The sequence below is a fragment of the Castor canadensis genome, chromosome 8 (assembly GCF_047511655.1).
Source record: "Castor canadensis chromosome 8, mCasCan1.hap1v2, whole genome shotgun sequence".
NCBI lineage: Eukaryota > Metazoa > Chordata > Mammalia > Rodentia > Castoridae > Castor > Castor canadensis.
Genome location: NC_133393.1, coordinates 87745198 through 87763430, shown reverse-complemented (window position 1 = coordinate 87763430; position 18233 = coordinate 87745198). Strand labels below are relative to the sequence as shown.

At 37.2% G+C, this 18233-nt stretch overlaps 1 protein-coding gene across 9 annotated transcripts in view; it reads left to right on the top strand.

Annotated features, from left to right (window-relative positions):
• The window catches only part of Tfcp2 (transcription factor CP2), a 70518-nt gene that overhangs the window by 38196 nt on the left and 14089 nt on the right, over window positions 1-18233 (top strand). For 6 of the 9 annotated variants that reach the window (XM_074083388.1, XM_074083384.1, XM_074083382.1 and 3 more), the window contains 9 exons: window positions 3273-3424; window positions 4202-4278; window positions 5323-5428; window positions 9631-9737; window positions 11381-11533; window positions 12860-12970; window positions 13509-13597; window positions 16672-16720; window positions 17212-17305. In XM_074083388.1, the coding sequence (XP_073939489.1) occupies window positions 3273-3424; window positions 4202-4278; window positions 5323-5428; window positions 9631-9737; window positions 11381-11533; window positions 12860-12970; window positions 13509-13597; window positions 16672-16720; window positions 17212-17305 (938 nt within the window). Of the gene's footprint in view, window positions 1-3272; window positions 3425-4201; window positions 4279-5322; window positions 5429-9630; window positions 9738-11380; window positions 11534-12859; window positions 12971-13508; window positions 13598-16671; window positions 16777-17211; window positions 17306-18233 lie in introns of all 9 variants that reach the window. The other 3 variants (XM_074083387.1, XM_074083389.1, XR_012450839.1) reach the window with 2 other exon arrangements.

Here is an 18233-nt window from a genome sequence, read left to right as displayed (position 1 = left end):
GAAATCCTATGTACAAATGTATATAAATGGGAAAAAGAGACCTGTTGAAACTATTCCAGGAATAAGGGGAGTGGGGATAAAGGAGAATAATGGAAGGGGTGAATTCAACTATGACATGTTATAAGAAATTTTGTAAATGTCACAGTGTGCTCCCCAGTACAATAATAATTTAAAAAAAGAGAAAAAAATACTAATTTGCAAACCAGGCTCATTTAGTATGTGTGAGGCCCTTAATTTTATCTCCAGCACCGTGAAATAAATAAAAACAAAGATTTATGTTTGTCAACATGCTAACACATCTACAATCCTAGCACTCTGGAGGCTGAAGCAATAGGTTTGGGAGTTTGAGGCCAGCCTGGCTACATAGCAAGACCCTGGCTCAAAAAAGCAAAACAAGGGGCTGGTGGAGTGTCTCAACAGGTAGAGTGCCTGCCTAGCAAGCTTGGGGCCCTGATTTCAAACCTCAGAACCACCAAAAATGAGCCAGGCACTGGTGGCTCATACTTGTAATCCTAGCCACTCAGGAGGATCTCGGTTTGAAGCCATCCCTGGGCAAGTAGTTTGAGAGACCCTATTTTGAAAAAACATATCACACAGGGCTGGAGGAGTGACTCAAGCAGTAAGAGTGCCTGCCTACCAATGTGAGGCCCTGAGTTCAAACCCCAGTCAGTGCTGCCAAAAAAAGAAAAGAACAAACCTAAACCTGATTTGCATTCAGGCTAACTGTATCCAACTAATCATATCTGTCCTTCCTATTTAGACATTATCAGAAAAGAAAGTTTCTTTATCTTCCCTCCTCCCTTTTTTAAGTGTTCATACCATTAAATTTGTACAGTATTATACTTGTGTGTGTTAGGCCAATAATCATGACATTTGCTGTTTGTTTTGTTTCCCAATGAGTATTTGTAAAGTCTTGAAAATTCTTGGACTAGTAGTGTAGTTCAGTGGTAGAATGTTTGCCTAGCAGGCATGGGGAAGCCCTGGGTTAGAGCTCCAGCACCATGAAAAAACAAAAAGATTCACTTATCTACTGGGTGTGGTGGTATGCACCTGTAATCCCAGTACTTGGGAGGTTCACAAGTTAGAGGTCAGCCTGGACTACATAGCAAGACCCTTTATCAACAAAAAAACCATAGCCAAAGATTCACATGTTTCTATCTCCAGCACTGTCTAACACCCCCCCACACACATACAAAGTGCACATTGAAATATACATTGAAATGCACAAACTTAAACTGTACAGTTCTAACACCATTGTTCTCTTTATCTTTACAGTACAGTGTTAGAACTGTTCTAACACCATTGTTCTCTTTATCTTTAGTTTTGCCTGTTTTAGAATGTTGTGTCATGCATTATATGTTCTTGCCTGTTTTAGAATGTTGTGTCATGCATTATATGTTCTTTGACTCTAGCTTTTTGTGTGTGTGTGAGGTTTTTTTATCTGTGAGATTTATCTGTGTTGTTGCTTTCCTTTGTTTTCTGAGGTGTAGTCCGTGGCATGAATATAAGCATAGTTTGTGTGTCCATCCTCTTAATTGTAAACTTACGGGTTCTTTCAGTTTTGCTTTAATGCTGTGGTATTTTCATTTCTCTTGGATGAATACCCACAAGTAGATTGCTGGGTCAATGGATAGACACATGGTTAATTTGAAAAACGACTAACCCTTTTTCTAAAGTCATCATTTTACATTTCTATTGGCAAAGTATGAGTCTTGCTGCTTCACTTTCTTGCCAATGTTTGGGTTGTCAGTCTTTTTAATTTTAGTTGCTCTAGCGAGTACTTACACATGTTCCAAGGAAGTTAAAATATATTTCAGTTTGAGAGTTTTATGGCTTGAGATAATTGGAGTACCCTATAACGTGGTGTATTTCTTAAGTGTGTGCATTTTGAAAATTTTGAACTAGAGTGAATGCTAATCAGGATTCAGGATAAGACCCAGAATATCCTTGCCCACTAATCCATGTAGATGAAGGAACGAAGACTCAAGGGAGCTTGCCTAAGATTTGCCTAAATTTGTAGGGATTGAAGCTTAGGACTTCTGACCTAGTCCAGTATTCTTCCTCTAGCACCTCACAATGGATGTGTGTCTTTGGTTTACAAGTTTAGGAGGGCCATCTCAAAACTAGTTGTATTCCACAGAATGTTGTATCACCTTGCAATATTTGATTTTTCCTTTTCTTGTGACTTGTTTTTTATTTATTTTGTCAGAGTTTTGCTCTGTTGACTAGAAGTTTCAATTCTTCTGCCTTAGCCTCCCCAGTAACTGGGATTATAGGCAAGCACTCTTGCGCCTGGCTTTCATTTGGCTTTTATGGAATTCTAAAAGCTGTTTTAGTCCTTATTGTAGATCAGCTAATGTTGCTATTATAGTTTCCTTTTTTAGAACAAATACATTACAGAGTGTAATGGTCCATTTTGTGTTGCTTTAACAAAATACCTAATACTGGGTAACCAGTAAATGCTGGTGATTGAGAGCAGGGCACTGGCATAGGTTCAACTCTGTTGAGGGTCACTTGATAGATGGAATCACCTGATGAGGAAGCAGGTGAGAGTGATGAGAAATGGTTTTTTTTTTTTTTTTTTAGAGAGATGGGGTCATGCTGCAATATTGCCTAGGCTTGTCCTGAACTCCTGGGCTGAAGTGATCCCCGTCTCAGCCCTGGTGCTTGGGTTACAGGCATGAAGCACCATGCCCAGTGAGAAATGCATTTAGAAGGGAGATTAAGGAGAGATGCTAAACACTCTTATAATAGCCCTTTCTCTCAGGAGCTAATCTAGTCCCATGAAACTTTCATTCATTCACTGCCCTTTTGATGGTTGGTGCCCCCATGAGTGAATTATCTTCCACTAGACCGCATCTCTTCAAGAGGTCACTGCCACACTGATGACCAAGCTTCTAGCATATGCTTTTTGGGCAATGCACACAAACCATAGGCAAGCAATAACCCTGTGTGTCCTAGATTTGCATTTTGGAACTCTGCACATAATTTCAGAGTCCTCTCAGGAACCCCTGTCTATGATTCCTCAAATAATGTCTTTGGACAGGTAGGTGGTTAGCAGTGAATATCCGTCATCACCTACATTTTTTGTAGTCAGAGGGACTACATCACTGCAGGTGATCTGCACTTAATGGTTTGGATGAAGCTCTGCCAAGGTAAATAATGTTTATGGCTTTCCAAAGCAAATTGCAGTGACATTTTTTTTCAACAGTGAATCTGCTTTTGCCCCATTGTCAGATATCCGTATAAGTCATTTGTTCGTTCTATTTTAGTGATGTCCTCGCACTGCCCATTTTTAAGCAAGAAGAGTCAAGCTTGCCTCCCGATAATGAGAATGAAATTCTGCCTTTTCAGTATGTACTCTGTGCTGCCACTTCTCCAGCAGTGAAACTCCATGATGAAACCCTGACATATCTCAATCAAGGTTAGATGCTTCCTCATTCATTAGTATTATTGCAGACCTGCTGGATTTGTGACATTTGAGCAGGGACACTTACATGTAAAAGGTTAGATCTTTCAGTGGGATCTGCAAACTAAAATCCTTACTTCAGAGATTTGAGTTTTAATGCTGAACTTGATATATATTACTGGCTCCTTTTGTCTACTTACCTCCCTCTTTTTATTTCATGTTTCCTGTATATCCCCACTGGTTATTATCTCAGAATTGTTAAACTATCCAGCTCTGCTGTTTACCAGTTAAGTGGTCTTGAATAAGTTGTTTAAAGTCTTTGTTTCAGTTTCCTTTTTTTTTTTTTAGGCTTTATTTTATTTGAATTGACACATAATTATACATATTTATGGAGTACATTGTGATATTTTGATATATTTCTACATTGTGCAATGATCAAATTAGAGCAATTAACACAGCCATCACATCTAATATTTATCATTTCTCTTTTTTTTAATTTTTTATTTTATTATTCATATGTGCATACAAGGCTTGGGTCATTTCTCCCCCCTGCCCCCACCCCTGTTTCAGTTTCCTTATCTGTAAAGATGGGATTGATAACACCTTAGGAAGTTGTATCAGTCACATGAAGTAATGTATGAAAGTACTTAGCACAATGTCTGGTGTCCAGCAGAGGTCATAGTTGTTACTAATAATGTTACCTTATATCTTCAGCCAACTCAATTTTATCCTTTCTGAATCTAAGTAAGTTAATTTGTGACAGGTATAATTTGTAACTACTTTTTCCCCTAGGACAATCTTACGAAATTCGAATGCTAGACAATAGGAAACTTGGAGAACTTCCAGAAATTAATGGCAAGTTGGTGAAGGTAAAAGAAAATGAATAAATCATTCTTCTGTACAATATCTAACTTTTTTTGCTTCCATAAAGGTATCTTTTTATTTTTTATTTTTTGTGCTACTGGGGTTTGAATCAGGGCCTAGGGCTTGTTAGACAGGCATTCTAGCTCTTGAGCCATGTCCTCATCCATTTTTATTTTTTTTTAATAGGGTCTTGAAGTTATGTACAGGGTAGGGGGAAGCTGAACTGCAATCCTGTTCGTGCTTCCTACATAGCTGAAATGACAGCCACATGCCATCATGCTCAACTTTGTATTGGTTGAGATGAGGTATTGAGGACATTTTGGTGGACTGACATTGAATAGCCATTCTTCTGATGTCTATCTCCTGAGTAGCTAGAATTGTAGGTGTGAGCCACCATGCCTGGCTTAAATGGTATATTTTATCTGCCAAAATTGGCTGGCTATTAAAGTAAGAATAACAAAAGGAAAGTTGTTGGAAATGGGCCCTATGAACCCTTGAGCGTTTATAGGTACATGGTAGGTTAGCAAGCAGCAGATGTGTTTCACATATCTGAAGTGCTGAGCCATACATTACATAGTATAATAGTAGAAGCATGTAAAAATGTTTCACATAGAAGTTGTATAATGAATATAAGTCAGAGGTGGTGCTGCATGCCTGTAATCCCAGCATTTAGGAGGCTGAGGCAGGAGGATCAAAGAGTTTGAGGCCAGCCTGGGGTACATAGCAAGATCCTGTCTGAGAAAAAATAAAAATTACAGACTATAGATGATCCCAGCCCACTGTAGGTTGATGCAGGAGGATTATGAATTCCAGACCAGCAAGCTCCTGTGCACCACCCCCCTTCCAAAAAAAAACCCCAAACCAAGAAACGCCCAAAACAAACAAAGATTATATATGAATGAGCTTGGATGGCACTTGTTTTAGAAGGAAATAGGTTCTAAATAATTTTAGGATTGTGTCTGGAAACTAAGTGTCAGTGACTCTTCTAGTTTTCCTTTTCAGCACTGATTTCAAGGGACTTTGTTAATAGACTTTGTTGTTCTTTTCAGAGTATATTCCGTGTGGTATTCCATGACAGAAGGCTACAGTACACAGAACATCAGCAACTGGAGGGCTGGAAATGGAACCGACCAGGAGACAGGATTCTTGACATAGGTGAGTTAAGATAACATGTTGGTTAGGATGTACCTTTAACTATGGACTGAGAATTGGTTTTCTTTACTTGACATTTACCTTGATTCATATGCTGTAGATGCTCAATTAGCATGAACCTTGAAGTGATTGTTTTTCTAAGCAGAAAAAATTACTTGTAAGTAATCAGAATTGAAGTAACAAAAAGGAATATTGCAGTTCCCTAGCAATTGCATCCATTACTTCAGAGTGGCTTTGTTTTGTTTTAAATTGTGGTAAAATATTATTATTTAAGCTTATTTATTTGTTGAGTGAGTGAGTGAGTGAGTTAGTCATACTGGGGTTGGAACTCCGGGCCTTACGCTTGCTAGGCAGGCACTCTTACCACTTGAACCACTCCACCAGTCCTTTATTTTAGCCATTTTTAAGTACTATGGTTCATACTATTAAATACATTTACTTTGTGCAGCCATCACCACCAACCATCTCCAGAACATTTTTCATCTTGCAAAACATACTCCATATGCATTAAACTGTAACTGTTCATTCCCCATCACCCCAGTACCTGGTAACCTCTTTTTTGTTTCTATGAATTGGACTAGGTATCTCATGTAAACGAACTCATACAGTATTTGTCCTCTTATGACTGGCTTCTTTGATGCAGAATAATGCCTTAAAGTTTTATCCATATAGTTGCATGTATCAGAATTACCTTCCTTTTTAAGTTTGAGTAATATTCCATTGTAAGTGTACACTACATTTTGTGTAACTGTTGATGGATACTTAGGTTGCTTCCATCTTTTGGCTATTATGAATAATGCTGCTATTTCTTTGGGTCTGTGCTGTCATTGCTTTTGGATATATATGCACAAGTAGGATTGCTACATCATGGTAGTTCTATTTAAACATTTTTTTGAAGAATGATGTATTTTCCACAGTGGCTGCACATTTTACATTTCCTTGCCAATATTTTTTACTTTCTTTTAAAAAATTATTTTCTTTGTGCTGCTGAGGGTGGAATCCAGGGCCTCTTACATGCCAGGCAAATGCCATACCACTAAACTACAACCCCAGCCCAAATTTCTATTTTTTTTTTATATATATATAATAGCTATTCTAGTGGGTTTAAAGTGGTATCTCATTGTGTTTTGTTGTTATTATTGTTTTGTGGTGGGACTGGGGTTTGAAAACTCAGAGCTTTGCACTTGTAGAGCAGGTGGTCTACCACTTCAGCCATACCTCCAGTCCATTTTTGCTCTGGTTATTTTGGAGAGGGAGTCTTTCAAACTGTTTGCTCAGCTGGCCATGTACTGTGATCTTCTGGAGCTCACCCTCCCAGATAGCTAGGATTACATGCTTGAGTCACCCGGCTAATTGTGATTTTGATTTAATTTTCTCTGATGATTAGTGACATGGAATATCTTTTCATATGCTTATTGACCATTTGTATACCATTTTGGGGAAAATATTCAAGTCTTTTGCCCATTTTTAAGTTACTGTTGTAGGATATATATATCATATGCAAATATTTTTTGCCATTCTGGGGATGCCTTTTAACCATGTCAGTAATATCCTTGATGCATAAAAGTTTTAAATTTGGTGGTCCAATTTGTCTATTTTTTAAAATTTCCTATGCTTTTGGTGTTATATCCAAGAAATCATTGCCATGTCTAGTGTTTAAAAGCTTTCCCTGTATGTTTTCTTCTAAGAGTTTTATAGATTTAGGTCTTACATTAATCTGTTTTTTGTATATGGTATAAGGTAAGGGTCCAACTTCATTATTTTGCATGTGCATGGATATCTCAATAGCATTTGTTGGAAAAGGTCATTCTTTCCCATTGAATGGTCTTGGCACCTTTTTTTTCTTTTTTTGTGGTACTGGGGCTTGAACTCAGGGCCTACACCTTGAGTTACTCTACCAGACCCTTTTGTGTGTGTGTGTGTGTATGTGTGTGTGTTTCGGGTTTTTCGAGATAGTGTCTCAAGAACTGTTTGCCTGGTGTGGCTTCAAACTGGCTTCGATCCTCCTGATCTCTGCCTGCTTGGTAGCTAGGATTACAGGCATGAGTCACGAGCTCCTGGCACATTAGACTATATATTTTTTGTTGTTTTGTTAGTTTTTTAGATGGGGATCTTACTATGTTGCCTGTGTTGCCCAGGCTGACCTCTAACTCTTATTTATTTATTTTTTTGGCAGTATTGGGGCTTGAACTCAGGGCTTCACGCTTGCTAGGCTTTGGTCTATCACTTGAGCCACTCCAGCAGCCCTGTTTTTTATTGGGTTTTTTTTAGATAAGATCTCACATACTATTTGCCTCAGGATGGTTTGGAAACACATCCTCCTCATCTCTGCCTCCTGAATAGCTAGGATTACAAGTGTGAGCCACTGGTACCCTAGCTCACACCTCTAACTTTTGATTCTCCTGCCTCTGTACCCCTTATAGCTAGGACTATAGGTGTGTACTACCACATTTGGCAGTATGTCTACCTATGTGCCTGTGCCCACTGCTTTGATGACTGTAGCTTTGTAGTATGTTTTAACATCAGGAAGCATGAGTCCACCAATTGTTCTTTTTCTATTTTATTTTGACTATTGGGCTATGATATTTCGTTTTGAATAGTATGTAAAGGGGGCCAGATTTTTTCCCCAACATGCTGAACGTTCCTTGATTTTACTCATGCTTGAGGACCAGATTAATTATATGCTTCTACCTAAAATAGGAATTCTGGGATTAGAATATGATGTCTCTTGGTTTGCGGTTTCAATTTTTTCCTACTACTTTGCTTCATAGAATAGAATTTGCTTTTCCTAAGTAATAGGATATAAGGAAAGGATCTTCATAAATACACATGCAGTCTCTTTTCCTGAATGTACTTTTAATCCTGGCATCTATGAGTTTGATCTCCAGTTGGTTAATATTTCTTACCAGTAAGCACAGTTGTTAAATAATTTAAGTACTATTAACTTTACCTGACAAAACACTGGTTCTCATAGATATATTCTAAAATCCGTATGAGGAAATTGGCCTTTGGATGAACCCAACACAATTACTGTGGAGTGGGACCTACTTACTGCCTTATCATTTGAATAATTGATGCCAGAACAGTAGTGTAGTAATAGCACAGTTATGATAATAAATAATATCACCTAGGCTTATCTCCCCAGTTTGAATATTAATAGAAGAAACTAGGGAATGGTATATGAGTATCTGCCATGTGATATACAGAGCAAGGTTCTACCAAAACCCATTAAGTTTTGCTTCCCTCTTGAGTGTGAAATTTGTCACTATGTTACAGGATTAGTTTATGATTTGGTAAGTTAACATCAATCTTTGTGTTAGATTTTTCCCTCTTCTGTCTGTGATATATTTTCTCCATTTAGCTTTCTGGAGGCTGGGGTAGCAGGATTGAGAGTTTTGAACTAGCCTGAGCTATGTAGCAAGACTCTATTTAAAAAAAAAAAATTACAGTTTTCATGATAGTAAAGCTAGTATGTTGACTTAGTCCATTTTTAAATAGAATTTTGGCATTTGAAAGGAAACTGTCTTTTTTTCATTTTTATTAGCTTATAGTCATTGTATAGGGCATTCATTGTGCCAATTCCCAATAGTCTTGCATTGTACATTGTTAGATCACCCCCGCCATCTCCGGCAACCCCCACCCCGCCCCAGTTAAAGCAATTGCAAGAGGTTTCATTGTTCTAATTCATGTATGTATATGAAGTCCACCAACCATATTCCCTCACCTTCATCTCCTTCCACAAATAGCCCCCTTCCCTCCCCAGGAAACTGTCTTTTAAATTACCTTATTTAAAAAATAAACAACTTTTTTTTGTGATACTAGGGGTGAACCCAGTGACCTTACACATGTAGGCAAGCATGAGCTTTAACACTAGCCTTTTAAAAATGTTTAAACTTGAAGAAAACGTACTCAGAAGAAGATGCTTAAGTGAATTTAACTCTAATCAAAACTTTTTCATTGGCACAAAAGAAGTTTAAAATGAGGTATATAAAAATCTTAGTAACTGTGGGTGAACTTTCTTACTTAAAACCAAGTAGCCATTGGGTATGGTGGCATTTGCCTGTAGTCTCATCTACTTGGACTGTTGAGGCAGAAGGATCGTTTGGATCCAGAAGTTTGAGATCATCCTAGACAATATAACCATCTCAAAAAATAAAAACCAAAGAGCCTCAGAATTGTTTAGTGATTATGATTTTGTTTCTCAGATATCCCAATGTCTGTGGGTATAATCGATCCTAGGGCTAATCCAACCCAACTAAATACAGTGGAGTTCCTGTGGGACCCTGCAAAGAGGACATCTGTCTTTATTCAGGTAAGCCATTGCAGATGGCATTCCAGTTTGTTTCTTAAAGGAGAAGATGTGTTAAACTTGAAATCTTTTTCTTTTTTTTTTTTCTTTTGCACTGCACTGGAGATCAAACCCCGGGCCTTGCTCCTGCTAAGCATACATTATACCACTGAGCCACTAAATTTGAAATGTTTTCATGGTTCTAGCCTGTCAAGTGCAGACACCTCAACATGTGCCTGGGCACTGAGGAATTTTTGAATTGCTCTTCTAATTTCCCCAGTTTGTCTTCTTGTATCTTTCCAAGTGTGCTAATGGCTGCATAATATATCATTCTGTGGTTTTATCATAACTTAACTAATGTTTATTTAGCTTATAAATTGTTCTAATTTTTCACTGTTATCCATAAAGTTATTTTGAACATCTGCATGCTTAACATTTGATTTATATATCCTTTGGGGATTTTTAAAAAATCTTTATTAGTAATATGATTGCCAATAGTTTATTGAGTACTTAACATTTAGATATTCCCTATGTTAAGTAAACACTTTGTATGCAGATTTTAAGACTATGAACTATAGTCCTGTGAAGCATGAATAGTCTTTGAGGCTTGGAATGATTAAGTAACTTAACCCAAGCAAATAAGTAATCAATCAGACAGGGTTCCACTATTTAATTCACTAGTCTTTTACATACTGAAAGCTGTTTAATAACAGATAGTAGGAGGAAAAGTGTAAGAGAAAGTAATAAAGAGGGTTAAACTGACCAAAGTACAGTATATTCCTAGCTGAGATATATTGAGAAATGCCTTTCAACACTGACTTTGGAATTAAAAATGAAGGAAAGGACCATCATAAGTCCTATGATGGGGGTGGGTACTTGTGGCAGGGAGAAGTGAATGGAGAGAATAAAGGAAGGCGAATATGGCAGATGGCAATGAAACCCTTTGCAATTGTTTTAAGTAGGGTGGGGAAGGGAGATGAGGGAGAAAGATGGTGGGGGGAGGACAAGCCTAACTGATGTGCAGTGTAAGCATATTCAGAAATGTCACAATGAATCCCCCCTGTACAACTAATGTATGCTACTAAAAATGCTTTGAGGGAGAAAAATCACCAGTCTTAGACTTTAGGCAGTAGTCATGCAAATCACTGCCCTTTCTCTCTTCCTGCCCACTCTACACATCTGTGAACTTTAATATTTACTATTTTCCCAGCACGTGTTGTGCCTCCTGTTTCTAAAATCTACCTTAATGGCAAAACTTTACTAAGAGAAACCATTTCTCTTTATATAACTATATTTTTTGAGGCAGCAAATAAATTTAGTTCCTCATACTAGCTTTCATAATATTAGATCTGTACATTTACTGTGTTTGCATTTGTAAATCATTTAAAATTTTCTCATTTCATTCATTGGATTGTAAGTTCTTCAAGGTCAAAAAGAGGAAACATTTTTTATAGTATTCATAGATGCCTACTAAAAATTTTGCTGTTAGTAGTTGCTCAAAAAATATCACTGACTGGACTGGCAGAGTGGCTCAAATGGTACCTGCCTAGCAAGCATGAAACCCTGAGTTCAAACCCCAGTTACCACCACAAAAAAAAAAAAAAAAAAATCACTAGCTGGTTTGGCTTGCTAGCAGTACTGATGCTTTGATGTTGTATTATTTTCAGGTACATTGTATTAGCACAGAGTTCACTATGAGGAAGCATGGTGGAGAAAAGGGGGTGCCATTCCGAGTACAAATTGATACCTTCAAGGAGAATGAAAATGGGGAATACACTGAGCACTTACACTCAGCCAGCTGCCAGATCAAAGTCTTCAAGGTATTCCCGGTCCTTGAATCCTTTTTCCTTGTTATTCTATTTTAAAGTAAGTTACCAAGTTAGAAAGTCATCTTATCTTTTTGCAAAAACTATGCAAATTCTTTCTAAGCTGGAGTTATTGAAATATTTGCTAAGATGCTTGGTAAAGTAAGTTGTGTGGAGATGGGCATGGGATAATGGGAATTGGGAAAGGAGGCCAAAGACAAAATCATGTATTCTCATTGAAGTCTGGTGAAGTTATAAGCTCTTTGAAAGCTCACAAAATTATGGAGAGTTGAATTTTTTGGATACATTCATAATTGATCTTCTTTCCTTATTTTGGTCTTTATTTTATTTATTTATTTATTTATTTATTCACTCATTCATTCATTCATTTATTTATTTTTGTTGGTACTGGGTGAGGTTTTAAACTCAGGGCCTCATGCTTGCTAGGCAGGTGCTGTACCACTTGAACTATTACTCAGCTCTTTTTGCTTTAGCCATTTTTTTTTATATAGTGTCTCACCACCATGCCAGGTTTGTTTGTTGAGATAGGGACTTACTAACTTTTTGCCTGGGCTGGTCTAGAACCACTATCCTCCTAATCTCTCCCTCCTGAGTAATTGGAATTACAGGCATGTACCACCATATGCAGTTTAGGTCTTTATTTTTATCAGAATAAATATATTCTCATTGCAAGAAATTTAATAATATAATAGTATTCAGAATAGAACACTAAAATTCCCTCACTTAACTCTTACCCTGATTCCCTAACCGCACCCCAGAGGTAGCCATTGTCATAACTTGGTAAGCATGCTTCTGGTCACCTTCTGTGCTTTTATGCACATGCATAGGTATATGCATATTTCCTTTCTTTGAAACATACATGGGATTATACAATATGAATTGTTTTGACTTTTTTTTTCAGTTGAATATGTACTTTAATGATCTTTCCATCTGTCTTTTTTTTTTTTTTTTTTAATTTTCTGTGGTGGTAAGGAGTAAACTCAGGGCCTTGCACATACTAGGCAAGCATTCTACCCCTGAGCTACATACTCGCTCTTTTTTATTTTACCTTGAGACCAGGTCTCATGATGTAGCCCAGGCTGGCCTTAAACTTGCAATGTTTTTAGCTTCTTGAGTAGCTGGGATTGTAGGTGTGTACCACCATGCCCAGTCTGTCATTGTTTTCTAATTCCATCCATCATTTAAATTTTCTATTTTCAGACTTAGATGGGGTGATACACCTTGTCTTTGCATCATTGTGCATAAATGTTTGTTTCATATGTGAATGTTTATGTTTTTAAAAGGGTGAGTACTTTGGTTTGAAACAATTTCTCATTTCAGCCAAAAGGTGCAGACAGAAAGCAAAAAACAGATAGAGAGAAAATGGAGAAACGAACACCACACGAAAAGGAGAAATACCAACCTTCTTATGAAACAACTATTCTCACAGAGGTAAAATGATTTCTTTCCTTTCTTTTTTATTTATTTATTTATTTTTTGTGGTACTAGGGCTTGAATTCAGGGCCTACACCTTGAGCCACTCCACTAGCCTATTTTTGTGATGGGTTTTTCGAGATAGGGTGTCACAAACTATTTGCCCGGGCTGGCTTCCAACTGAGATCTTCCTGATCTCTTCCTCCTAGCTAGGATTATAGACATGAGCCACTGGTGCCCATTGTAAAGGGATTTCTTTTGGTGACAATTTCAGTCCATAATTTTAACCTTTGTTATTGTTGTTGTTGTTGTGCTGGTAGGCAGGCACTCTTAACAACTGAGCTACATTCTGACCCCTTAATTTTCGCTCTTAGAATAAAAAATCTACTACTTCCAGCCTAGTTTAAATTTCCTTCTGTACATATTCTCTTTTGCTTATATAGACACCTGAGGAGTTAAGATTTACTAATGAAGATGTGTTATTCAAGTAACAATATTTTAGTGGAACGCTAGAATGAAATGTTTTGTCATTATCTAAGTTATCCTTTGTTTTTAGTGTTCTCCATGGCCTGAGATCACATATGTCAATAATTCACCATCACCTGGCTTCAACAGTTCCCATAGCAGTTTTTCTCTTGGGGAAGGGTAAGTCTGGGAAATGAATTTGGCTTGTGTTTACATAAATATGCATTCTTTCATTGTGTTTCCATAAAAAACATATTTCCAAATCAATAACTACTTGTGTTTGGTCAGTCTGATGAATTTTATTAGCTGAGGTTTGGATTATCTTCAAAAGAGACTGAAAGGGGGTATAGCTCAGTGGTAGAGCATTTGACTGCAAAAGAGACTGAAAGAGTTTCTTTGTCCTCCCCTTCCCTCCCACCATCCTCAGAAATAGCATTAGTTATCAGAGCATTATGGTCAGTTTTTAGCAACTGAGAGATTATTATCTGTGTTTCTTGATTTGGCCTTTTATTGTTCATCTTGTGATTATCTCATCACCTTTCATACTTGCACCTAGGAGTGGTCAGTCATTGAGAATTGGAAGCACAGTTGTATAGACACTAAAACTTCTTTTATTCCTTATTCAGAATAGTCCTCAGGTGTTGGGGGTGTAGCTCCATGGCAGAGCACTTAACCTAGCATATTAAAGGCCCTGGGTTCTAACCCCAGCACTGCATAAATAAATGAATGAATGAATGCATGCATGCATAATAAATAAAATAAACTTTCCCAACACTTAATTATTATGGATCTTTTTATCATTAGGGAAAGGAGGTGTAAGATGATGGCTAAAATAAAATTTTAGATTTTTCCCTGGGATTCATTTAATCTTACCTTATTGTCATTTGCTATCAGAGATATTTATAAGTTGGTATAGACATCTCCAGTTTTATTTATTTTATTTTATTTATTTATTTATTTATTGTTTTATTATTCATATGTGCATATAAGGCTTGGGTCATTCCTCCCCCCTGCCCCCACCCCTTCCCTTACCACCCACTCCGCCCCCTCCCTCTCCCCCCCACCCCCTCAATACCCAGCAGAAACTATTTTGCCCTTATCTCTAATTTTGTTGAAGAGAGAGTATCAGCAATAATAGGAAGGAACAAGGGTTTTTGCTGGTTGAGATAAGGATAGCTATACAGGGAGTTGACTCACATTAATTTCCTGTGCGTGTGTGTTACCTTCTAGGTTAATTCTTTTTGATCTAACATTTTCTCTAGTTCCTGGTCCCCTTTTCCTATTGGCTTCAGTTGCTTTTAAGGTATCTGCTTTAGTTTCTCTGCGTTAAAGGCAACAAATGCTAGCTAATTTTTTAGGTGTCTTACCTATCCTCACCCCTCCCTTGTGTGCTCTTGCTTTTATCATATGCTCAAAGTCCAATCCCCTTGTTGTGTTTGCCCTTGATCTAATGTCCACATATGAGGGAGAACATACGATTTTTGGTCTTTTGGGCCAGGCTAACCTCACTCAGAATGATGTTCTGCAATTCCATCCATTTACCAGCGAATGATAACATTTCGTTCTTCTTCATGGCTGCATAAAATTCCATTGTGTATAGATACCACATTTTCTTAATCCATTTGTCAGTGGTGGGGCATCTTGGCTGTTTCCATAACTTGGCTATTGTGAACAGTGCCGCAATAAACATGGGTGTGCAGTTGCCTCTGGAGTAACCTGTAGATATCTCCAGTTTTAAAGAGTAGCTATCGTTTTTATTTTTTTGGTGTACTGGAGTATGAACTCAAGGCCTCATGTTTGCTAGGTAGGCACTCTACCATTTGAGCTACTCTGCCAGCCCAAAAAAGTAGCTATCTTATAGTCCTACCATTTAGCACGTATTTCATATTATAGCTATCCTGAAGCTTGGAAATAGTCTACCAAATGTGAGAGCATATTATTTGACTGTAATGTTTGTTTTTGGATTTATTTAGGTTCTGTGTTTGATCTACTTCTCAAAGGAAGTAGTTAACTATTTAAGTAAGGTGGCTTAAATATTCAAAATGTAACAATTAAGAATAAAAAGATGTAGTAGTTGTAGAAGGAATATGTGTTACTAGAGCCCTAGATAATTTACTAAATTTGAATTTTGCAGTTAAGGATAAAAAAGATAGAAAAAGATAGATAAATTTTATTTATTTATTTATTTTGCAATGGGATCTGGCTGTGCAGCTCAGGCTGACCTTGAACTATTGGACTAAAGTGATTTTTTTCTGCTTCAGCCTTCTAGGTAGCTAGGACAGCAGGCATGTATCACTGCACATGGTTAAAAGATAGCTTTGGAAAAAAATTTTTTTTCTTACTGTCCACAAAGATGATACAGTCTACTTATAGGCAATTTAAAATATTTCACATAGTTTAAAGGGATGTGTTTTTAAATGTTTCTCTTTGTCCTGTACTTCATTATTAAGATGCAACTTTTCCTCTCATATAAAGGAAGTAGGAATTAGGGAAGGAGGCTGTCCATAGACAAAAAAAAGTAAGAAAGCCAAAGATGTGAAGATATCCTTTGGATCACAAATTAAATAGCATTAATATTTGAAGCTGGTTTAAAAATAATTGTTTTTCAAGGCTGGGGGCATAGTTGAGTGATGGAACACTTTCCTACTATGAACAAAGCCCTGGGTTCCATTGCCATTACCACAACAACAAAATTGTTTCTCATTGTACATATGTGATCATACTGCATTGCATACATTTTCTTACAGTATTTTCTTCTATATGGATATGTACATATTTATATATTTAATATAATAGTGAATATATAGTAGTAGTAACAGTAAAGTAGTAATACTTTTATATCTTAATATTTTTCATTCTGATAAATTTCTTGTAAATACTCTTTTTTAATTTTAATTTTTTATGGTGCTGGGGATTGAATCCAGGGCTTTATCCATGCTAGGCTAGTGCTGTACCACTTAGCTCCATTATGCCATTATCTCATCAGTTTCAACTTATTAAAATTTTGATATTTTTCTCAGTTTCCTCAGTAATAAAAAATGTTGCAAAGGACATAGTTTCTCCCTCCTCCCCTAAAGTTTTTAGGTTAAATTAACACATAACTGAAATACTAGGTCAAAGAATAAGAATGTTTTAAGAGAGAGTACAGATTCTTTTAAATCTCTAACTTAAGACTTACTATAAAGATGAAGAATGAGATAATGAACCCTACTGTGTGTCATGGGCTCATCCTTTCATTTTAAATGTTTCTTTAGAAATGGTTCACCAAACCACCAGCCAGAACCACCCCCTCCAGTCACAGATGTAAGTCTGAAGCTGAATGTCAGTATTTACGATTCTGTACAAATACCCACTTTTAGGTAATATATTCATTCATTTGTTTAACATTTCTTGAATTTTGACTCTGAACTAGAAATTATGCTGGAACCTGGAGATAAGAAATAAGTAATGCTGGACCCATGATTTTTTTAAAATTAGTTAATTATTTTTAGGTAAGAGTCTCACTATGTTGCCAAAGCTGGTCTTAAACTTGTAGACTTACATGAGCTTCTCTTCTCAACCTCCTGAATAGCAATCAGCAGAGGGACCCTTGAATTTGAAAAGCTTATAGTGTAGTGGGAAAGATAAGGATGGAACTCCATGGGTATCTTTCATGGTTAAGAAAGGAGATTGATGTGGCGTGAGCAATTTCTAAACAAACTAGGCCTGTCTCTGGGGGGCGGGTATTTGGCTATGTGTTATCTAATGAATCTGTTTAACTACTAAAAAAATAAAAAATACTTTCTCCCTTTCAGAACCTTTTGCCAACAACCACACCTCAGGAAGCTCAGCAGTGGTTGCATCGAAACCGGTTTTCTACTTTTACAAGGCTTTTTACCAACTTCTCAGGTTAAATTTGCTTTTATTTTTGCCTTCCCTTCCATGGGATATTCCTTTGCATTCTAGGGCCTCCTGGTATCCATGTGATATGTGGATGTATTTTGTGTGTGTGCGTGTGTATATAAAAGTGCATCACCAGCTACAATTGTATTATAAGATATTAAAAGCACCTCTTAGTTTGAACTCACTTTAATTTAAAAATTCCATGGAACACATTTTTTTTTAATTTTATTATTCATATGTGCATACAAGGCTTGGGTCATTTCTCCCCCCTGCCCCCACCCCATCCCTTACCACCCACTCAGCCCCCTCCCTCTCCCCCCGACCCCCTCAATACCCAGCAGAAACTATTTTGCCCTTATCTCTAATTTTGTTGTAGAGAGAGTATAAGCCATAATAGGAAGGAACAAGTGTTTTTGCTGGTTGAGATAAGGATAGCTATACAGGGAGTTGACTCATATTAATTTCCTGTGCGTGTGTGTAACCTTCTAGGTTAATTCTTTTTGATCTCACCTTTTCTCTAGTTCCTGGTCTCCTTTTCCTATTGGCCTCAGTTGCTTTTAAGGTATCTGCTTTAGTTTCTCTGCGTTAAAGGCAACAAATGCTAGCTAATTTTTTAGGTGTCTTACCTATCCTCACCCCTCCCTTGTGTGCTCTTGCTTTTATCATATGCTCAAAGTCCAATCCCATTGTTGTGTTTGCCCTTGATCTAATGTCCACATATGAGGGAGAACATATGATTTTTGGTCTTTTGGACCAGGCTAACCTCACTCAGAATGATGTTCTCCAATTCCATCCATTTACCAGCAAATGATAACATTTCGTTCTTCTTCATGGCTGCATAGAATTCCATTCTGTATAGATACCACATTTTCTTAATCCATTTGTCAGTGGTGGGGCATCTTGGCTGTTTCCATAACTTGGCTATTGTGAATAG